This window comes from Oncorhynchus keta, chromosome 2 (assembly GCF_023373465.1).
Source record: "Oncorhynchus keta strain PuntledgeMale-10-30-2019 chromosome 2, Oket_V2, whole genome shotgun sequence".
Classification (NCBI taxonomy): Eukaryota; Metazoa; Chordata; class Actinopteri; order Salmoniformes; family Salmonidae; genus Oncorhynchus; species Oncorhynchus keta.
Window position 1 is genome coordinate 24,982,080 of NC_068422.1, and position 16,802 is coordinate 24,998,881.

Here is a 16,802-nt window from a genome sequence, read left to right on the forward strand (position 1 = left end):
TTTCTACCTGTAATTCTAACAAACCAAACACAATTGAAAAGGTGGGTAAAATAAACAAACATTTTAAGTGTAGCTAATACGTTCCTATTTTTTAATGCTTCATTTAACATTTTACAATAAAACTGTGTACATTAAAGATTTACTATCAGCTGTGTGAAGTGGAAATTACAGAAAATGTTGAAAACAAATCAAAATAGAGATTTTATTTATGCTAGATCACCAAACAGATTTTATTTATGCTAGATCACCATCAAACAGATTTTCAACCAAGCTGCAGGTGCAAGTACTGCATGTGTGGCACACCTTGAGACACTGTTAAATCAAAGTAATAGAAATGAACAAACTAGGTGAGATATACTCTGTAACTACTACTCTGTGTCACACAATTCTGACAACATGTAACATTTAGTTAAGTCTTTAGCCTGGTCCCAGGTATATTGTGCTCTTGCCTACTTTAAGCTGACAAACAATGTTTGGCATGGCAACTCCATAAGGAGTTGGAAAGAGAGCAGAAACAGACTAGGTTATCTAGAAACAAAGTTCATGGAAGCAGTATGTAATAAATCAGTAAGCCATCTGCAAAATGTAATAACATCAAAATGGATTACAGTGATTCTCACAACACCTGAGTGAAAGAGCACTTGACCATATTATAAGAATGGTAACGGATTTAATTATTAATTCATTAAATGGTCAATATAAACATTGTGTATTTTCAGGAGACAAACATCATTAAAACATCTCATTGTTAAAGTGCCTTTAGTCCATTTGAACAAAATGGAACATTTTTACAAATAGCAACTGTTAAGGGATGGTGTGTGATTTACAATATTTACTAAGCAGGAGTCCTTAAATCAAACTAGTTAAATAAAAAATATGTTTAAAGATACACAATGAATGAGAATGTAAACATACATGGACAAGGCTTTGTGGCATTAAACTGTGGTTCCATATTCATTCACTTGAAAAAAAAACAAAAAAACAAGGCAAGCATGCAAATTTTCATACAACATTTACTGATACCAAAACACAGACTATATACAGTAGAATGTACTTATAACCATGGTGCCATTTTGATTTGTGAATAGTATTAATGGGTAACTAGAAGTTATAATGACGAACACAGTATAAAGAATGAGACTTTCCTTTCTGTCCTACAGTGAAATTAGAGCAGGAATTACTAGTCTTGCCTCAGAAAAGCCATCATAGCGGTCAGTGGAAAGAGAACACAGTCCAAGCATGATAACTAGGTGAGAAAATGAAGCCATTACAAAGCTATCCTGTAGTTCTGTTCACATTCTATCAAGAGACCGTTCATTATGAGATCTCTTTTCAATCACACATGAAATTTGATATTTCTTTAAAACAATAATGTAGTGTTCATTTCTCCCGAAACTAACAAATATATACTGAACAAAAATATAAAATGCAACATGTCAAAACTGTTGGTCCCATGTTTCATATGCTGAAATGAAACATCCCAGAAATGGTTAATGTGCACAAAAAGCTTACTTCTTTCAAATGTGTTTACATCACTGTTAGTGAACATTTCTCCGTTGCCAAGACAATCCATCCACCTGACTGGTGTGGAACATCGAGAAGCTCATTAAAAAGCATGATCATTACACAGGTGCATCCTGTGCTGGGTACAATAAAAGGCCACTAAAATGTGCAGTTGTTAAACAACGCCACAGAGGTCTTAAGTGTTGGGGGTGCGTGCAATTGATATGCTGACTGCAGGAATGTCCACCAGAACTGTTACCAGAGAATTGAATGTTAATTTATCTACCATAGCCACCTCCAACATAATTTTAGAGAATTTAGCAATACGTCCAACCGGCCTCACAACTGCAGACCACGTGTAACCACGCCAGCCCAGGAACTCCACATCCGGCTCTTCACCTGCGGGATCGTCTGAGACCTGCCACACGGACAGCTGATACAACTGAGGAGTATTTCTGTCTGTAATAAATCCCTTTTGAGGGGAAAAACTAATTCTGATTGGCTGGGCCTGCCCTCCCAGGCCCACGCCCCTGCCCATTCATGTGAAATCCATAGACTAGGGCCTAATGACTATTTCAAATGAATGATTTCCTTATATGAACTCTTAACTCAGTAGAATAATTGAAATTATTGCATGTTGCGTTTATATGTTTGTTCAGTAAAAATGTAATAGACTCACAAATATGAGCACATTAAAGATGTTACAATTGTACCACAGTAGAAACAAATAAAGCACATACAGTTGAAGTAGGAAGCTTACACACACCTTAAAAATACATTTAAACTCAGTTTTTCACAATTCCTGACATTTAATCCTAGTAACAATTCCCTGTCTTAGTCAGTTAGGATCACCACTTTATTTTAAGAATGTGAAATGTCAGAATAATACTAGATACATTTTACCTTTTTATTTTAACTAGGCAAGTCAGTTAAGAACACATTCTTATTTTCAATGACAGCCTCGGAACAGTGGGTTAACTGCCTTGAACGACAGATTTGTACCTTGTCAGCTCGGGGAGTTGAACTTGCAACCTTCTCGGTTACTAGTCCAACGCTCTAACCACTAGGCTACGCTGCCGCACCTGATTTATTTCAGCTTTTATTTCTTTCATCACATTCCCAGTGGGTCAGAAGTTTACATACACTCAATTAGTATTTGGTAGCATTGCCTTTGAATTCTTTAACTTGGGTCAAATGTTTTGAGTAGCCTTACACAAGCTTCCCACCAGAACTTGGGCGAATTCTGTCCCATTCCTCCTGACAGACCTGAGTCAGGTTTGAAGGCCTCCTTGCTCGCACATGCTTTTTCAGTTCTGCCCACAACTTTTCCATAGGATTGAGGTCAGGGCTTTGTGATGGCCACTGCAATACCTTGACTTTGTTGTCCTTAAGCCATATTGCAACAGCTTTGGAAGTATGCTTGGGGTCATTGTCCATTTGGAAGACACATATGCAACCAAACTTTAACTTCCTGACTGATGTCTTGAGATGTTGCTTCAATATATCCACATAATTTTCCATTCTCATGTCATCTATTTCGTGAATTGCACCAGTCCCTCCTGCAGCAAAGCACCCCCACAACATGATGGTGCCACCCCCATGCTTCACGGTTGGGATGGTTCTTTGGCTTGCAAGCATCCCGCTTTTTCCTCCAAACATAACAATGGTCATTATGGCCAAACAGTTCTATTTTTGTTTCATCAGACCAGAGGACATTTCTCCAAAAGTACCATATTTATCCCCATGTGCAGTTGCAAACCGTAGTCTGTCTTTGTTTTTTTATGGCGGTTTTGGAGTAGTGGCTTCTTCCTTGCTGAGCGGCCTTTCAGGTTATGCAGATATAGGACTTGTTTTACTGTGGACATAGAGATTTCTGTACCCGTTTCCTCCAGCATCTTCACAAGGTCCTTTGCTGCTGTTCTGGGATTGATTTGCACCTTTCACACCAAGGAGACAGAACGCATCTCTTTCCTGAGCGGTATGACGGCTGCGTGGTCCCATGGTGTTTATACTTGAGTACCATTGTTTATACAGATGAACGTGGTACCTTCAGGCATTTGTAAATTGCCCCCAGGGATGAACCAGACTTGTGGAGGTCAACAATTTATTTTTTGAGGTCTTGGCTGATTTCTTTTGAGTTTCCCATGATGTCAAGCAAAGATGCACTGAGTTTGAAGGTAGGCCTTGAAATACATCCACAGGTACACCTCCAATTGACTCAAATGATGTCAATTAGCCCATCAGAGACTTCTAAAGCCATGACATTTTCTGGAATTTTCCAAGCTGTTTAAAGACACAACCAACTCAGTGCATGTAAACTTCTGACCCACTGGAATTGTGATACAGTGAATTATAAGTGAAATATAAGTGAAATAATTTGTCTGTAAACAATTGTTGGAAAATGTATTTGTGTCATGCACAAAGTAGATGTCCTAACCAACTTGCCAAAACTGTAGTTTGTTAACAAGAAATCTGCAGAGTGGTTGAAAAACAGATTAATGACTCCAACCTAAGTGTATGTAAACGTCCAACTCCAACTGTATAGGATTTAAATGCTGCAATATGTAAACAATTGTGATTTCTAGTATCGTATATATTGATTGGTATTGTCTGTGTAACAAAACACTCTTCACTGGCTCATCCATTCTATAAGATCAGTACATTTTATAATTTTGTGACTCAAGTAGAGTTTATTGTGCGAATCTCAAATTTTATTTGGTAATATAAGAGCACATTCTATTGGTCTTTGTTGTAATTTAGTATTATCATACAACTATCAATCACTCCTACCTTTCACCTTAAAATATGTACATTTCTTTCAACAATAAAGGAAGTTAAGAAACTATTTGGCACTATGTTACGTTTTAGGTAAGTCATTGTCTGCAAACATTTGTTAAACACTTAAAATTCATATAAAAATACCTTTCAGAAAACAATGAACAATTATGTCCAAGTCTTTATCCACAATATACAGCATAGATTGAACCATATTCCATTAATATTTTAAACAAAATATGGTACAAAATAATCAGTATATCTCTTACAATAAACATATTGCACAGATGAACAGTCAAATGCACAAATGGTAATCTGTAAAAATCACATATGAACATACAAAGATGCCGTGTTAGTGAACTAGAATGTAACCCTTCCCTACAACATGTTGAAGGGTGTAAATGGGGAAAACCCTGCAACGCCCAACCTCAATTTCCCAAAAGATAAGCTTCAAGAATTCCATTCATGCTACAACATAGGTTTTGGTATCCATTGCAGCCATCAGGAGGACTGTTGTTACTTTTGCCATACTGGTGCTTTAGATCTCCCATCTATCCATGCGAATCAAAGGCTAGACTGGATCTGTAAAGATGCTCAACGTCATGATAGGCACAATGTGCAGGTGCAGATTAGATCTAGGTTGAGCTCAAATTGATATAACATACCGTGTTCTATGCAAACTTTGGTCTGTGAAAGAATCTACCCCTATAATACACAACCATTCATCAATCAAGACTCTTTTCCTCACATATGGCAGTCAAAACTTACAGTATTGAAGGGAATGGATTGATTCTAAAGAAGGCTGCAGCTACTGAAGAGGTTTTTGCTCTTCTTGGTCCTCTGTTTGTGGGGCCGCAAGCTGATGATTTCACGGCCATTGCTGGAGTTCTGACTAGATGGGTTACTACTTGTGGTGTTGAAAACGCCTGTTAGGGTAGAAATTTGTAAATGAAGTGATACAACTTTAAAGACTAATTTCTGACACACAAAAGTTACAACAAAACACGTGCAATTTACAGTATCAAAGTTTACTTTGAGTTGTTCTGAACACTATAAGCCCATGTTCACCATATTGTGAATAAAACTTTCCACGGTAAGCTCACCTGAAAGCACTTTTTACTCCATTTGGTGCATACCAATCAAATGTATTGATAAAGCCCTTTTTACATCATCCGATGTCAAAGTGCTATTAGGTACATTTTATTAAAATAGAGCCCGGAGACAGACATCTTACTTTTTTTGTCCTGTTGTATGAATCCTACATTTTGCATGAAAGTTGTCATCACGTTACTGAATGTCATGGACAAATGAGAAATGTACAGTAAATATAAAATGCAAAAGTTATGCATAAATGTGCCTTCATTTGATTATTTTCTTGGTAAAAACCATTTCAATGTGGGCATGTCCATGTACAAGGTTTTAATGTTGTTGGTGGGAAAAAAAAAAAGAGCCAAAACACTAACTATCATTGCAGAACTAGCAGTATGACACAAATTCCCTCTGTGGCCTTGTACAAATCAATCCCAGAGGTCTGGACTAACTGACATGGTTATCAGGATGCTTACCAATTTTATTGCCTGCTGTATGCACTGCCTCGGGCTCCTCTGCTGTTTGCCGCTTGAGTCGTTGCAGATACTTATCTGCTAGGTATTTGAAAACTGAAAAGAAATGGTAGAGAAATAAAATGTAAAAAAAACTTGGGTGATTCCCATTGCATCCTTCCTAACAGTTATTTTAACTGGTTAGTTGAACACAATTTCTGTATCTCACCTTCATTGACATTGAGGTCCTCCTTTACAGAGGTTCTATAAAACCTCAACTTGAGCTTCTTGGCCAGACCTTCTGCCTCCTCACTATAGTAGCAGGAGAAAAAGAGCAACGATTACTCATCAATTCTGCTATACTTGAAATATCAGAATATCTAATTAAGATTTATGTTCTACAAGCCATGCATCGTATACAACAAGCCAAGTCCAAGATGGGAAATTAGTCACAGGAAGTCTTACTTTTTGATCATCGTGTCATCCAGAAGGTCAATCTTGTTCTGCACCAGGACAGTGGGGATGTCTCCCACCTCTAGCTCCACCTTCTCCCACCAGCTGCCGACCGCCTCGAACGACTCCCTGTCGGTGGTGGAGAAGACCAGAACACACGCCTGGGCACCTGGAACACATACAAAGACCAGCTGGTCACCACAATGCTGGATCTTCAGCGCGCACGCACGCTTTCAAATCAAATAACTTGTATATATAAACTCAACAAAAAAAAGAAACATCCTCTCACTGTCAACTGCCTTTATTTTCAGCAAACTTAAGAAGTGTAAATATTTGTATGAACATAACAAGATTCACCAACTGAGACAAACTGAACAAGTTCCAGACGTGACTAACAGAAATGTAATAATGTGTCCCTGAACAAAGAGGGGGTCAAAATCAAAAGCAACAGTCAGTATCTGGTGTGGCCACCAGCTGCATTAAGTACTGCAATGCATCTCCTCCTCATGGACTGCACCAGATTTGCCAGTTCTTGCTGTGAGATGTTACCCCACTCTTTCACCAAAGCACCTGCAAGTTCCCAGACATTTCCGAGGGAATGGCCCTAGCCCTCACCCTCCGATCCAACAGGTCCCAGACGTGCTCAATGGGATTGAGATCCGGGCTCTTCGCTGACCATGGCAGAACACTGACATTCCTGTCTTGCAGGAAATCACGCACAGAACGAGCAGTATGGCTGGTAGCATTGTCTTGCTGGAGGGTCACACCTGGATGAGCCTACAGGAAGGGTACCATACGAGGGAGGAGGATGTCTTCCCTGTAACGCACAGCGTTGAGATTGCCTGCAACAACAAGCTCAGACCTATGACGCTGTGACACACCGCCCCAGACCATGTCGGACCCTCCACCTCCAAATCGATCCCGCTCCAGAGTACAGGCCTCGGTGTAACGCTCATTTCTTCGACGATAAACGCAAATCCGACCATCACCCCTGGTGAGACAAAGGGCTTGTCGGTGAGGAGCACTTTTTTGACCGGTCCTGTCTGGTCCAGCGACAGTGAGTTTGTGCCCATAGGAGACGTTTTTGCCAGTGATGTCTGGTGAGAACCTACAAGCCCTCAGTCCAGCCCTTTTCAGCCTATTGCGGACAGTCTGAGCACCGATGGAGGGATTGTGCGTTCCTGGTGTAACTCCGCAGTTGTTGTTGCCATCTTGTACCTGTCCCACAGGTGTGATGTTCGGACGTACTGATCCTGTGCAGGTGTTGTTACACGTGGTCTGCCACTGCGAGGACAATCAGCTGTCCGTCCTGTCTCCCTGTCTTAGGCGTCTCACAGTACGGACATGGCAATTTATTGCCCTGGCCACATCTGCAGCCCTAATGCCTCCTTGCAGCATGCCTAAGGCACGTTCACGCAGATAAGCAGGGACCCTGGGCCTCTTTCTTTTGGTGTTTTTCAGTGTCAGTAGAAAGGCCTCTTTATTGTCCTAAGTTTTCATAACTGTGACCTTAATTGACTACCATCTTGGCCTACCGCCTGGACAGCTGTTAGTGTCTTAACGACCGTTTCACAGGTGCATGTTCATTAATTGTTTATGGTTCAATGAACAAGCATGGGAAACAGTGTTTAAACCCTTTACAATGAAGATCTGTGAAGTTATTTGGATTTTTACTCATTATTTTTGAAAAAGTGTCCTGAAAAAGTGACGTTTTTTTAATGTATTATTTCTATTGTTCAATTTCCATACACCCCAGTTTGTATTTGTTGTGTTCTTTTCCCCCCAGAAATAAAATCTGGACATAATGGTGCAGTTCAATAGCTAAAACCATACTGAAAAATGACCTGTCTGACAGACCCAGTGAAGGAGTATGATGTCCTTCCCTGTGAGTGAGGAGTCTTACCGCGGTAGTAGGCCTTGGTGATGGCATCAAACTCTTCCTGCCCTGCTGTGTCCCACAACATCAATCTCACATCTTCATCATTCACTCTGGAAAAGGAACAGAAAAGAGATTTTAAATACTTTGTATTGTGTGTATATATTTCTAGTTGACTGTCATACCTGATACTACTCATACAACAGTTATGCGCTAGAGGAGGGATAGTGTACTGACAGTCAAATGTCCTCCACACCTTTATTGCCGTATAAACACAATTTAAGCTTTCAGTGAGCGCACCTTCATCTGTCTATTTTGCCTCTATTATTCAATGCAGTTAGAGTTCTCTCTGGCATTTCCTGAGAATAACTATGCCTTCTCGTACATCTGGGCACTGCATGTCCATTATCTGTGACCAAAGCCATTATCCTGCTATATTCATAAACAGCTGAATGAAATACCACTTGACACTCTACATTTGAGTTATGGGTTTGCTTCACATCTGTTAAGCATAAAAATAAGGAAAATAGACTTACTGGAATGATAAGGATAATGAGTAATTTTGGGAAGCACCTTTTTTTGCATTAGGCCAAAACCTTAAAAAAAGTATTTCTTGAGCCAAAACACAGTTACCTAAAACAGTTCTTTAGACATGGATGCCAGGGATCTCTTATGAAATAAAAATCCTTATTTAACCTGTCCTCCCCTTCATCTACACTGATTGGAGTAGATTTAACATGTGACAACAATAAGGGATCATAGCTTTCACTTTGATTCACCTGTTCAATCTATGTCATGGAAAGAGCAGGTGTTCTCAATGTTTTGTTTACTCAGTTTATCTGTAAGACACACTGCCAATAGAACATCTTCTTACAGTATCTGCCTCTCCAGGAAGTCCACACCGATGGTCTTCTTGTAGTCCTTGGTGAAGATGCCCTTGCAGTAGCGCTGGATCATGCTGGACTTCCCCACCGCACCATTGCCCACCACCACCACTTTGATGGCCACTTCCATGTCCTCCTCCAACATGACTATGTCTTGGGCTGGGTTTTCTTAACACTTCAAGGCAGTCTGGTGTTACTTCAGAGGGGCTGGCACTGGATCAGTTAGACACCTCCTGATAGAGACACAATGAGACAACCTTATGTTTTACATATTGATAAACCTGACTTAAGGTCTTACCATTGTTATTTTCTCTGCACAAAACCTGCATCGTTCTGCAGCTCTAACATCCAAGTTATAGTCTCGCTGACTGACGAGCCTAGCCCACATAAAAACATCCTTCTGTTTGTTCAGCAATATGATATACTTTGTTTAGCTGAGGAGAACACTTTCTACCTCACTACTCCTCAGTCTTCCCATAAAACCATCACTTGCTGCCCTCCGGTCTGCTGTTTTACAGCGGAGTGGAAATATTAGCCATTTTAGTCTTTTATCAAACGCTCTTATCCAGAGTTACTTACAGTAACGAGTGCATACATTTCCAGGCTGCAGCCCTCTGAGGTAACGTCAGCTGATGGATTCCTCATCCTTACATGGTACAGTCAGCTTCACTTAGCTCAGTCACTGCCTCAATCTTTCTGCTCCCACACACTTTTCCATTAGGTAGCTGGCTGGCTGCCTGGACCTGGCTGCCTGGACCTGGCTGCCTGGACCTGGCTGCCTGGACCTGGCTGCCTGGACCTGGCTGCCTGGACCTGGCTGCCTGGACCTGGCTGCCTGGACCTGGCTGCCTGGACCTGGCTGCCTGGACCTGGCTGCCTGGACCTGGCTGGGATTCAAGTGTTGAGGTCACGATGCTCCAGATGACTAGGCTATGCTGTCTTATGGGAACTGACAATTTAGCTAAATCCCATATCTCCTGGATATGAGCAGGCAAACATCCCCACGGCAGCCCAAACCCTGGTAATGTGATCAATAATATCACAACATGTTGGCCTAAACAAAGAATCAACTTTGTAGCAAAATAATACCAGAGGCTAGTGCTATGGGCCTATCGCTATCAGTGACCTTAAGTCCAAACAAAACATTTTGTTCACAATGTGAAAAGCTCTGGTTTGACTTAACCTCAACAGACTATGCAAGGAATGTGTTGCTGATCTGTCTAGGGTTCCACGGCACACAAAGCCAAGGTGGGCCTTTTTCCTGAGTTTAAACACTCAGAGCTGTTTGTTATCCTCAGCTAGTCCTATTCATAAAATGGATGAGCCGAAACACAAAACCCACCGTAAACAGGCTGGCGTCTCAACCACAATGAAGCCACTACCTTGACACCTATTAATCAAGCCACGTCCTTGTGTAACCTAAACTGAAAACAAGTACAATTTATACAAACGTGGAATATTCTAGGTAGATGTGGCTACTAAGCGACTGGCATGACCACAGATTGAGTTACAAAGTAGAGTCTCTCCCGCAACATCTCATCAAAGGTAACTGAATACAGTGCTGGCTGTAACTTAGCTGCATGCAAAGACACGCCAGCTTAATTTACCATTCGCTCAGATTTCGCAAACTCTGTTTTAGTGACATGCACTTAAAGGAATTCTTCTCAAATTCAGCAGATGCAGCAAACCTTGGAAGAACTGGATGTTTCACTGTACAAAAACATATTCCCTTACATGGACTCTTCACATATGCTCTGATTGGATAGATTTTGCATAAAATAAAACATTGGTCTTAGAGGACCGTGTTGGTATGTCTAGGCCTACCTGTAGACTGCATAGTTAGATTGTCAGGCTAGTAACTTTGAAGGAACAAACTGGTAACCAGGCATTCATCCACAGTACTTGTGTAAACACTCCATTATTAAGAAGGTTACAATGGCCCACTTTAAATTGGAAGACAGTTAATTGACAAATTGCTGAACATGAACAGCAGGTGCTGAAGAGGTTCACTTCAGAATGGCACTAGCATTTACACCACTAGACAACATCTAGCTACAGTTCGTTCGTACGCCAGATATCATGTGATAACTATGTATCCATTACTGGGCGTTACAGGTTAGATTATACCAAACGCTGCCAAAGATTTGTATCTTATAAATGTCCGTGTCCAGATGCAGGCAGGTGGTTCTACAAAAAAACTGAGAAATATAAGAAATACATGTTTGTACCTGTAACGCCCAGTAAAAGGAAACATAGTTATCACATGTCTGGCGTAACAAACTGTAGCAAGACATCACCCGGGAATTCTGCATACAGTAAGCCGGGAGAGGATGGGGCATATTGCAGAGGTTTAGGACTTGCTGAACAGTGTTAGAAAAAGTTGTATTTTTTAAATCCACTAAATAAATATAGATGTCAGATTCATGCAAACTCATAATTTTACATTTAACGTTAATAGCTAGCTAGTATTCGTGTTATTTGTTCGGAGGCTGTCCAAAGATTGATACACATTCTCCCTTATGAAGAACATGGAAACAAAGAATATCTGAAACAACAATTGTATCATTTCGAGTGATAAACTCATAACATTGTTTATCTTACCTGCATTACAGTTACATGACTGTGCGACTCTTGTCTTCCAGATACAAACGTCCTTATTATACCTCAGTGGCTGCAACAGGACTAAAATAGAATTGCTGCGCAATGAAAGATAATAAATAACGTTTTTTTCCTGGACCAAAATAAATATAAGTTATAATGAAAACTGTACCATAGTATCAAGCAAATATTTGTAATAATTTGAAACGCTAATTTAGCTAGTTATCTAAACTAAAGAACGATGGATTGTCCGGCCTCCACGTTCAGTTAATATTAGCTAGCACGTCTCCCCGGAGTACTATAGCATCTAGCTGGGCTTGCTAGCACTTTAACGTTAGACAATGTCACAAGTCATTCAACAATACCTAGCGAAAACTATCACGATGTTGACACAACAAGAGGAGCTAAATATCAACGCGTTTGATCTCTGTAACAAGTCATCTAATTCTATTTCACAAAGCGACTATTTGTAATCAAGACATTTTAGCTGCCTTGCTAGCTGTTTGCTCGGATCTCCCACAAACGGCAAGTTACCACAGCCACAAAGTCATTATTATGGATAAACCCCGCCTATTTCTAAAATTGATATTCATAAAATCAGATGTTAAACCTAACCCTAACCACACTGCTCACCTTATGCACATCCCTAACCTTAAATTAAGACCAAAAGGCTTTTTGAGTTTCCATGCATTTTTACGATATAGCCATTTTTTACTTTGTGGCTGGGTTACTAGTGACAACCCACAACTGCAGCCCGGTTGCTATAAACGCGTTTGGTTTCCGGGAGCAATAGAAGATCCACAGTTAACTCCAACTCTCTTCTGTCCCTTGGTCAGTTTCTAAAATGCAAAAGGTGTAAAATACACATCCTAGCTGATTCGAGTCTGTTTGTGGACAGGTTGTGTCGTGATTACTCAAATTACTTCACAGATTGTGTGACCTCCAAACCCTGATCAATGGTCAGTTTCCCTAGTTATATTTTTCTATCCACCTCCGAGTTTCCGGGAAGGGTGTTCTGATCCTAGATAGGTGGTTAGAGGTGGAAAAATGTCATGAGAGACTGGGTCGGCGTAAAGCTGAAACAGAAAAAAAGTAAGATGAAGCATCGGTTTAGAACGTTTTTTTCACCACCAAATATGGTAGTGAAAGAAAGTCCAGTCGCGGGTTGTGGGAGTGTATGAAACATATATTTCAATAAATGTTTCTGTTCCCAAAACTACAATCTGTTATGAACACAGTGCATTATGTTTTATAGAGTTGAAGCTTTGCCAAAGTAAAACAAAAAATTGCGTTGTTTATAAAGTGTGCAAGGTCGAATTAAGTTTTTGCACATGCGCGCTTCACAGAGGAGGCGTTACCTAACGCATATATGGAAACGTATGCTACTACGCGCCAATAGAATCTCGCTCGCTCGTGATTGGCTTTGCCCCACGCCCTTGCTTGTTCTGCCCACTGTAATTGAGAAAGATGATCTTGGGTTAATTATAAATATCTTTGTCAGTGTGGCGAAAACCGGAAATGACAGGCAAGCATTTACGACATTTTCCCGCGCGGAGATTAGAACACTGTGTGGTAATTGGCGGGAATCAAGACAAATAGACAGAAGCAAAGCTAGCTCGCTTGGTAAATTAAGTGAAGCGAGATACCGGTAAGTTGTTGGAATTGTAGAACGTTTTAGCTATCTATTGTACCTGGTGAAATATAAACCCCAAACTTTTCCGTAGTTAACAGTAGCACGGTAGTTAGCTAACGTTGGCTTGCCATAATAATGTTATTATGAAGGCAGTGTGTGTTAGTTAGTTCTTTTGCACAACTGTCAGAGATGTTCTCTTTGACTAACTAGATAATCCGTACAACCAAAGAGAGTACAGTACTAGCCAAGAAGATAATTTTGTTAACTCATAATATAGATGAGTTAACAGATGCCTAATTAGATGCCTTGCTTCATCTTCAAGAACCATGCAGTTCTACAGCAGAAGAAAGAAGTTGATTGGCAACTCTCAGACTGAGCAGCTGTATGGACATTGTCTTCAGTTCTATGGTCAGCCTCCCATCGAAAACATTTCTCTCTCCGAGTTCGAGACCTTCGCTGTGGACAGGCTGAAACGTAAGTTGTTTAGTTCTGGTTTACACATGTATTGTTATGAACTAACTGGTAACACTTTACTTGACACCCAGCGTCACAACACGGTATGACAGGACCATGAACATAATATCTCGTAACAGCTGACAACTTATCATCATAACCTGCCATAATATGCTGATAACACTGTCATGACACATATTTGGACCTGTTGGGACATTGCATAATTTTATATCTGGTTACCTACATAAGTGTCAACCCCAAAACAAGGCAAAACATTACATTACACCATGGTCTATGTTTTATGTAACTTCATATGGTCAATTTCAGAAAATGTTATCATTGTAATTGCGCACAAAATGTTAGACATGCATGCACCTACCCAAATGCTCGGTTGCTGATGAGTGGGATGAATGCAGGAGAAGATTTTAGGAGCAGGACAAGACACCCTCTTTTTGACTGACTGACATATGGGCATGTACGTGATCTTTCTTCTATGATTATCATGCTGCTTGACAGTGTCCAAGTTTGTAAAATGTTGTCGAAGGAAAGTGATACAGGATTGTCATAATGCTTCATGAGTGTCAGTGTATTTTCTGCAAGTTATTTAAAATATGATTGGGGGAAAACTTGACTGTAGAATCTTTTTACAACAAAATACTTATGAAACTTTCAAACGAAAGTGAACTTCTTGGCAGGGAAAAATGCATTTGAATAAATGTGGTTTTTGTAGGTGTCATTTACAAGCCATAAAATAATAATGTACAGTGTCATGACAGGTTGTCAGCTGTTATGACCGTGTTATGACGCTGGGTGTCAATTAGTGTTTACCACTAACTGGATACATTTGTCTGACTCCCCTTTTTATATACAAAACTAAAGTTGCATGGTGTTTTGATCTTGTTTTGTCATTCCAGTGTTGAAGACAGTTGAAAACCTTGGCGTGAGCTATGTGAAAACATCTGAACTATATACCAAGAAACTGGATGCAGAGTTCTCAAACTTGAACTTCCCCTACAAAATAGAGGCTGTGAGTACAAAATTATGAATTCCATAGTGCGTAGCTATTTAAAGAAGATACACTAATCGTGGTCGGCCAAAAGTAATCAGTTCTTTTGTCCAATTGATTGGTAAATCGTTTAGTGTTTTTCCATACAGCCAACCTGTTTTTATCAAATCAACTACTGTATATACTGTATGAATTAAGCTTGACTGATAAAAACAATACACAAATGACTCAAGAGGGAGCCAGAGATCAAGATAACCTGTCTCAACCATCTTCCTCCCGCTCCTACGGGCTTTCGCAGATTCTGCCGTTACTCTCCTGAAGTTGCCGGTAATAGGCTACATGAGGAGTCAGCAAACTTTCTCATGTAGAATGTGAATTTATCTTAAATCAAATCAAATGTATTTATATAGCCCTTCGTACATCAGCTGATATCTCAAAGTGCTGTACAGAAACCCAGCCTAAATCCCCAAACAGCAAGCAATGCAGGTGTAGAAGCACAGTGGCTAGGAAAAACTCCCTAGAAAAGGCCAAAACCTAGGAAGAAACCTAGAGGAACCAGGCTATATGGGGTGGCCAGTCCTCTTCTGGCTGTGCCGGGTGGAGATTATAACAGAACATGGCCAAGATGTTCATATGTTCATAAATGACCAGCATGGTCGTATAATAATAAGGCAGAACAGTTGAAACTGGAGCAGCAGCACGGTCAGGTGGACTGGGGACAGCAAGGAGTCATCATGTCAGGTAGTCCTGGGGCATGGTCCTAGGGCTCAGGTCCTCTGAGAGAGAGGGAGAGAGAGAGAGAAAGAAAGAGAGAAGGAGAGAATTAGAGAACGCACACTTAGATTCACACAGGACACCGAATAGGACAGGAGAAGTACTCCAGATATAACAAACTGACCCTAGCCCCCGACACAAACTACTGCAGCATAAATACTGGAGGCTATTTCTACTGATCTGCGTGCCAGTTATGGTTTTCAAATGCACATTTTCATGCAACAGTTAAATCAGATTTTATAATAATGTTGTCAAATCTCAATCATTGTCATCAAAATGAAACAACTTCTATTTCTATTGCCATTGTAAAAATAGCCTATCAAGCCAACAAATAAAAATATTGCAAGTAGAAAATATCCTGATAAAAATAAATATCCTATAAATCACATTGGCTACACTACATTGGCTACGCATGGCCTCTCTGCAACGCAATTTAAACATTGTATCAACTATTAACTTGGGTCCAGCCTGAAGCTCCTTGCAACATTGTATAAAATATTCTGGGCCCTCAGTTTCTGACACCAGTGAGCTTGGGACAGACATCTGTAGGCTATTTGGAAAGGGATAAAAAGAAATCAGGTAGGCCTATTTTATGACGTTTCCACAGGATTAGAGCATGACATTTTTCCCTTTCATGCTGAGTGTGTGAAAGGGAGAGTCTGGAAAGATTTTTCAAATACATTGAGGAATTGTCATTCTTAATGGATGTAGAAACAGACTTGGTTTGCTTGCTGTTTGCGGTGAAGAAAACATTACTTTGAGAAGCTCCACAGCTCATTAGTGGTGGTGCTTCAACCCAATCAGAAATGCTATTAGATCTTCAAATGGGCACATTTATATGCCTTCATTGCACACAGGCCAGGTAGCCTACAGCCCTACTTTTATGCGTAATCGGGTGCGTGTCCTTACCCAGCTACTTGACTGGAGTGCTCCAAACAAAAGACATTGACAACTCAAATGGAATGAAATACACCAACATTTGTTTTTTCACAAGTGTAACACTGTGCTCTGCAAACAACGTGCCCACTCTGACAATGAGAACGGTAAAAGACTGGAATAATATACAATCCCAGTCAAAGGATTGATACCTACTCATTCAAGGGTTATTTTTTATAAACTATTTTCTACATTGTAGAATAGTGATGACAGGAAACTGAAATAACACATGGAATCATATACTAAACTGAAAACTTGTTAAACAAATCAAAGTATTTTACTGGATACTAAAAGATTCTAAATATGTTATTAAATAGTTTATTCTACAATGTAAAAATAAAGAAACTCTTGAATGAAGTGTCCAAACTTT

The 16,802-nt window shown here is 40.1% G+C and overlaps 2 protein-coding genes across 6 annotated transcripts in view; one reads left to right on the top strand and one right to left on the bottom strand.

Annotated features, from left to right (window-relative positions):
- Positions 1–188: 188 nt before the first annotated feature.
- Positions 189–12,579, bottom strand: LOC118398516 (ras-related protein Rab-23). 5 transcript variants are annotated; one of them, XM_035793943.2, is made up of 8 exons: positions 12,264–12,579; positions 11,634–11,728; positions 9,023–9,265; positions 8,176–8,261; positions 6,285–6,441; positions 6,049–6,131; positions 5,844–5,936; positions 189–5,204 (listed from the first exon to the last, which is right to left on the bottom strand). In XM_035793943.2, exons 3-8 carry the CDS (start codon positions 9,175–9,177, stop codon positions 5,071–5,073), a joined length of 708 nt encoding a protein of 235 aa, XP_035649836.1. In that variant the 5' UTR covers positions 9,178–9,265; positions 11,634–11,728; positions 12,264–12,579; the 3' UTR covers positions 189–5,070. The 5 variants fall into 5 exon arrangements, with proteins under 5 accessions (XP_035649836.1, XP_035649844.1, XP_035649853.1 ...); XM_035793951.2 differs by lacking the exon at positions 12,264–12,579 and having other exon boundaries at positions 189–4,860; positions 5,047–5,204; positions 11,634–12,223; XM_035793978.2 differs by lacking the exon at positions 12,264–12,579 and adding an exon at positions 5,513–5,568 and having other exon boundaries at positions 5,059–5,204; positions 11,634–12,223.
- Positions 12,580–13,117: 538 nt separating this feature from the next.
- Positions 13,118–16,802, top strand: part of prim2 (DNA primase subunit 2) — a 114,207-nt gene continuing 110,522 nt past the window's right edge. The window contains exons 1-3 of the mRNA XM_035793991.2: positions 13,118–13,278; positions 13,586–13,737; positions 14,631–14,743. Coding sequence (XP_035649884.1) covers positions 13,590–13,737; positions 14,631–14,743 — 261 coding nt within the window. The 5' untranslated portion in view covers positions 13,118–13,278; positions 13,586–13,589. The remainder of the gene's footprint in view (positions 13,279–13,585; positions 13,738–14,630; positions 14,744–16,802) is intronic.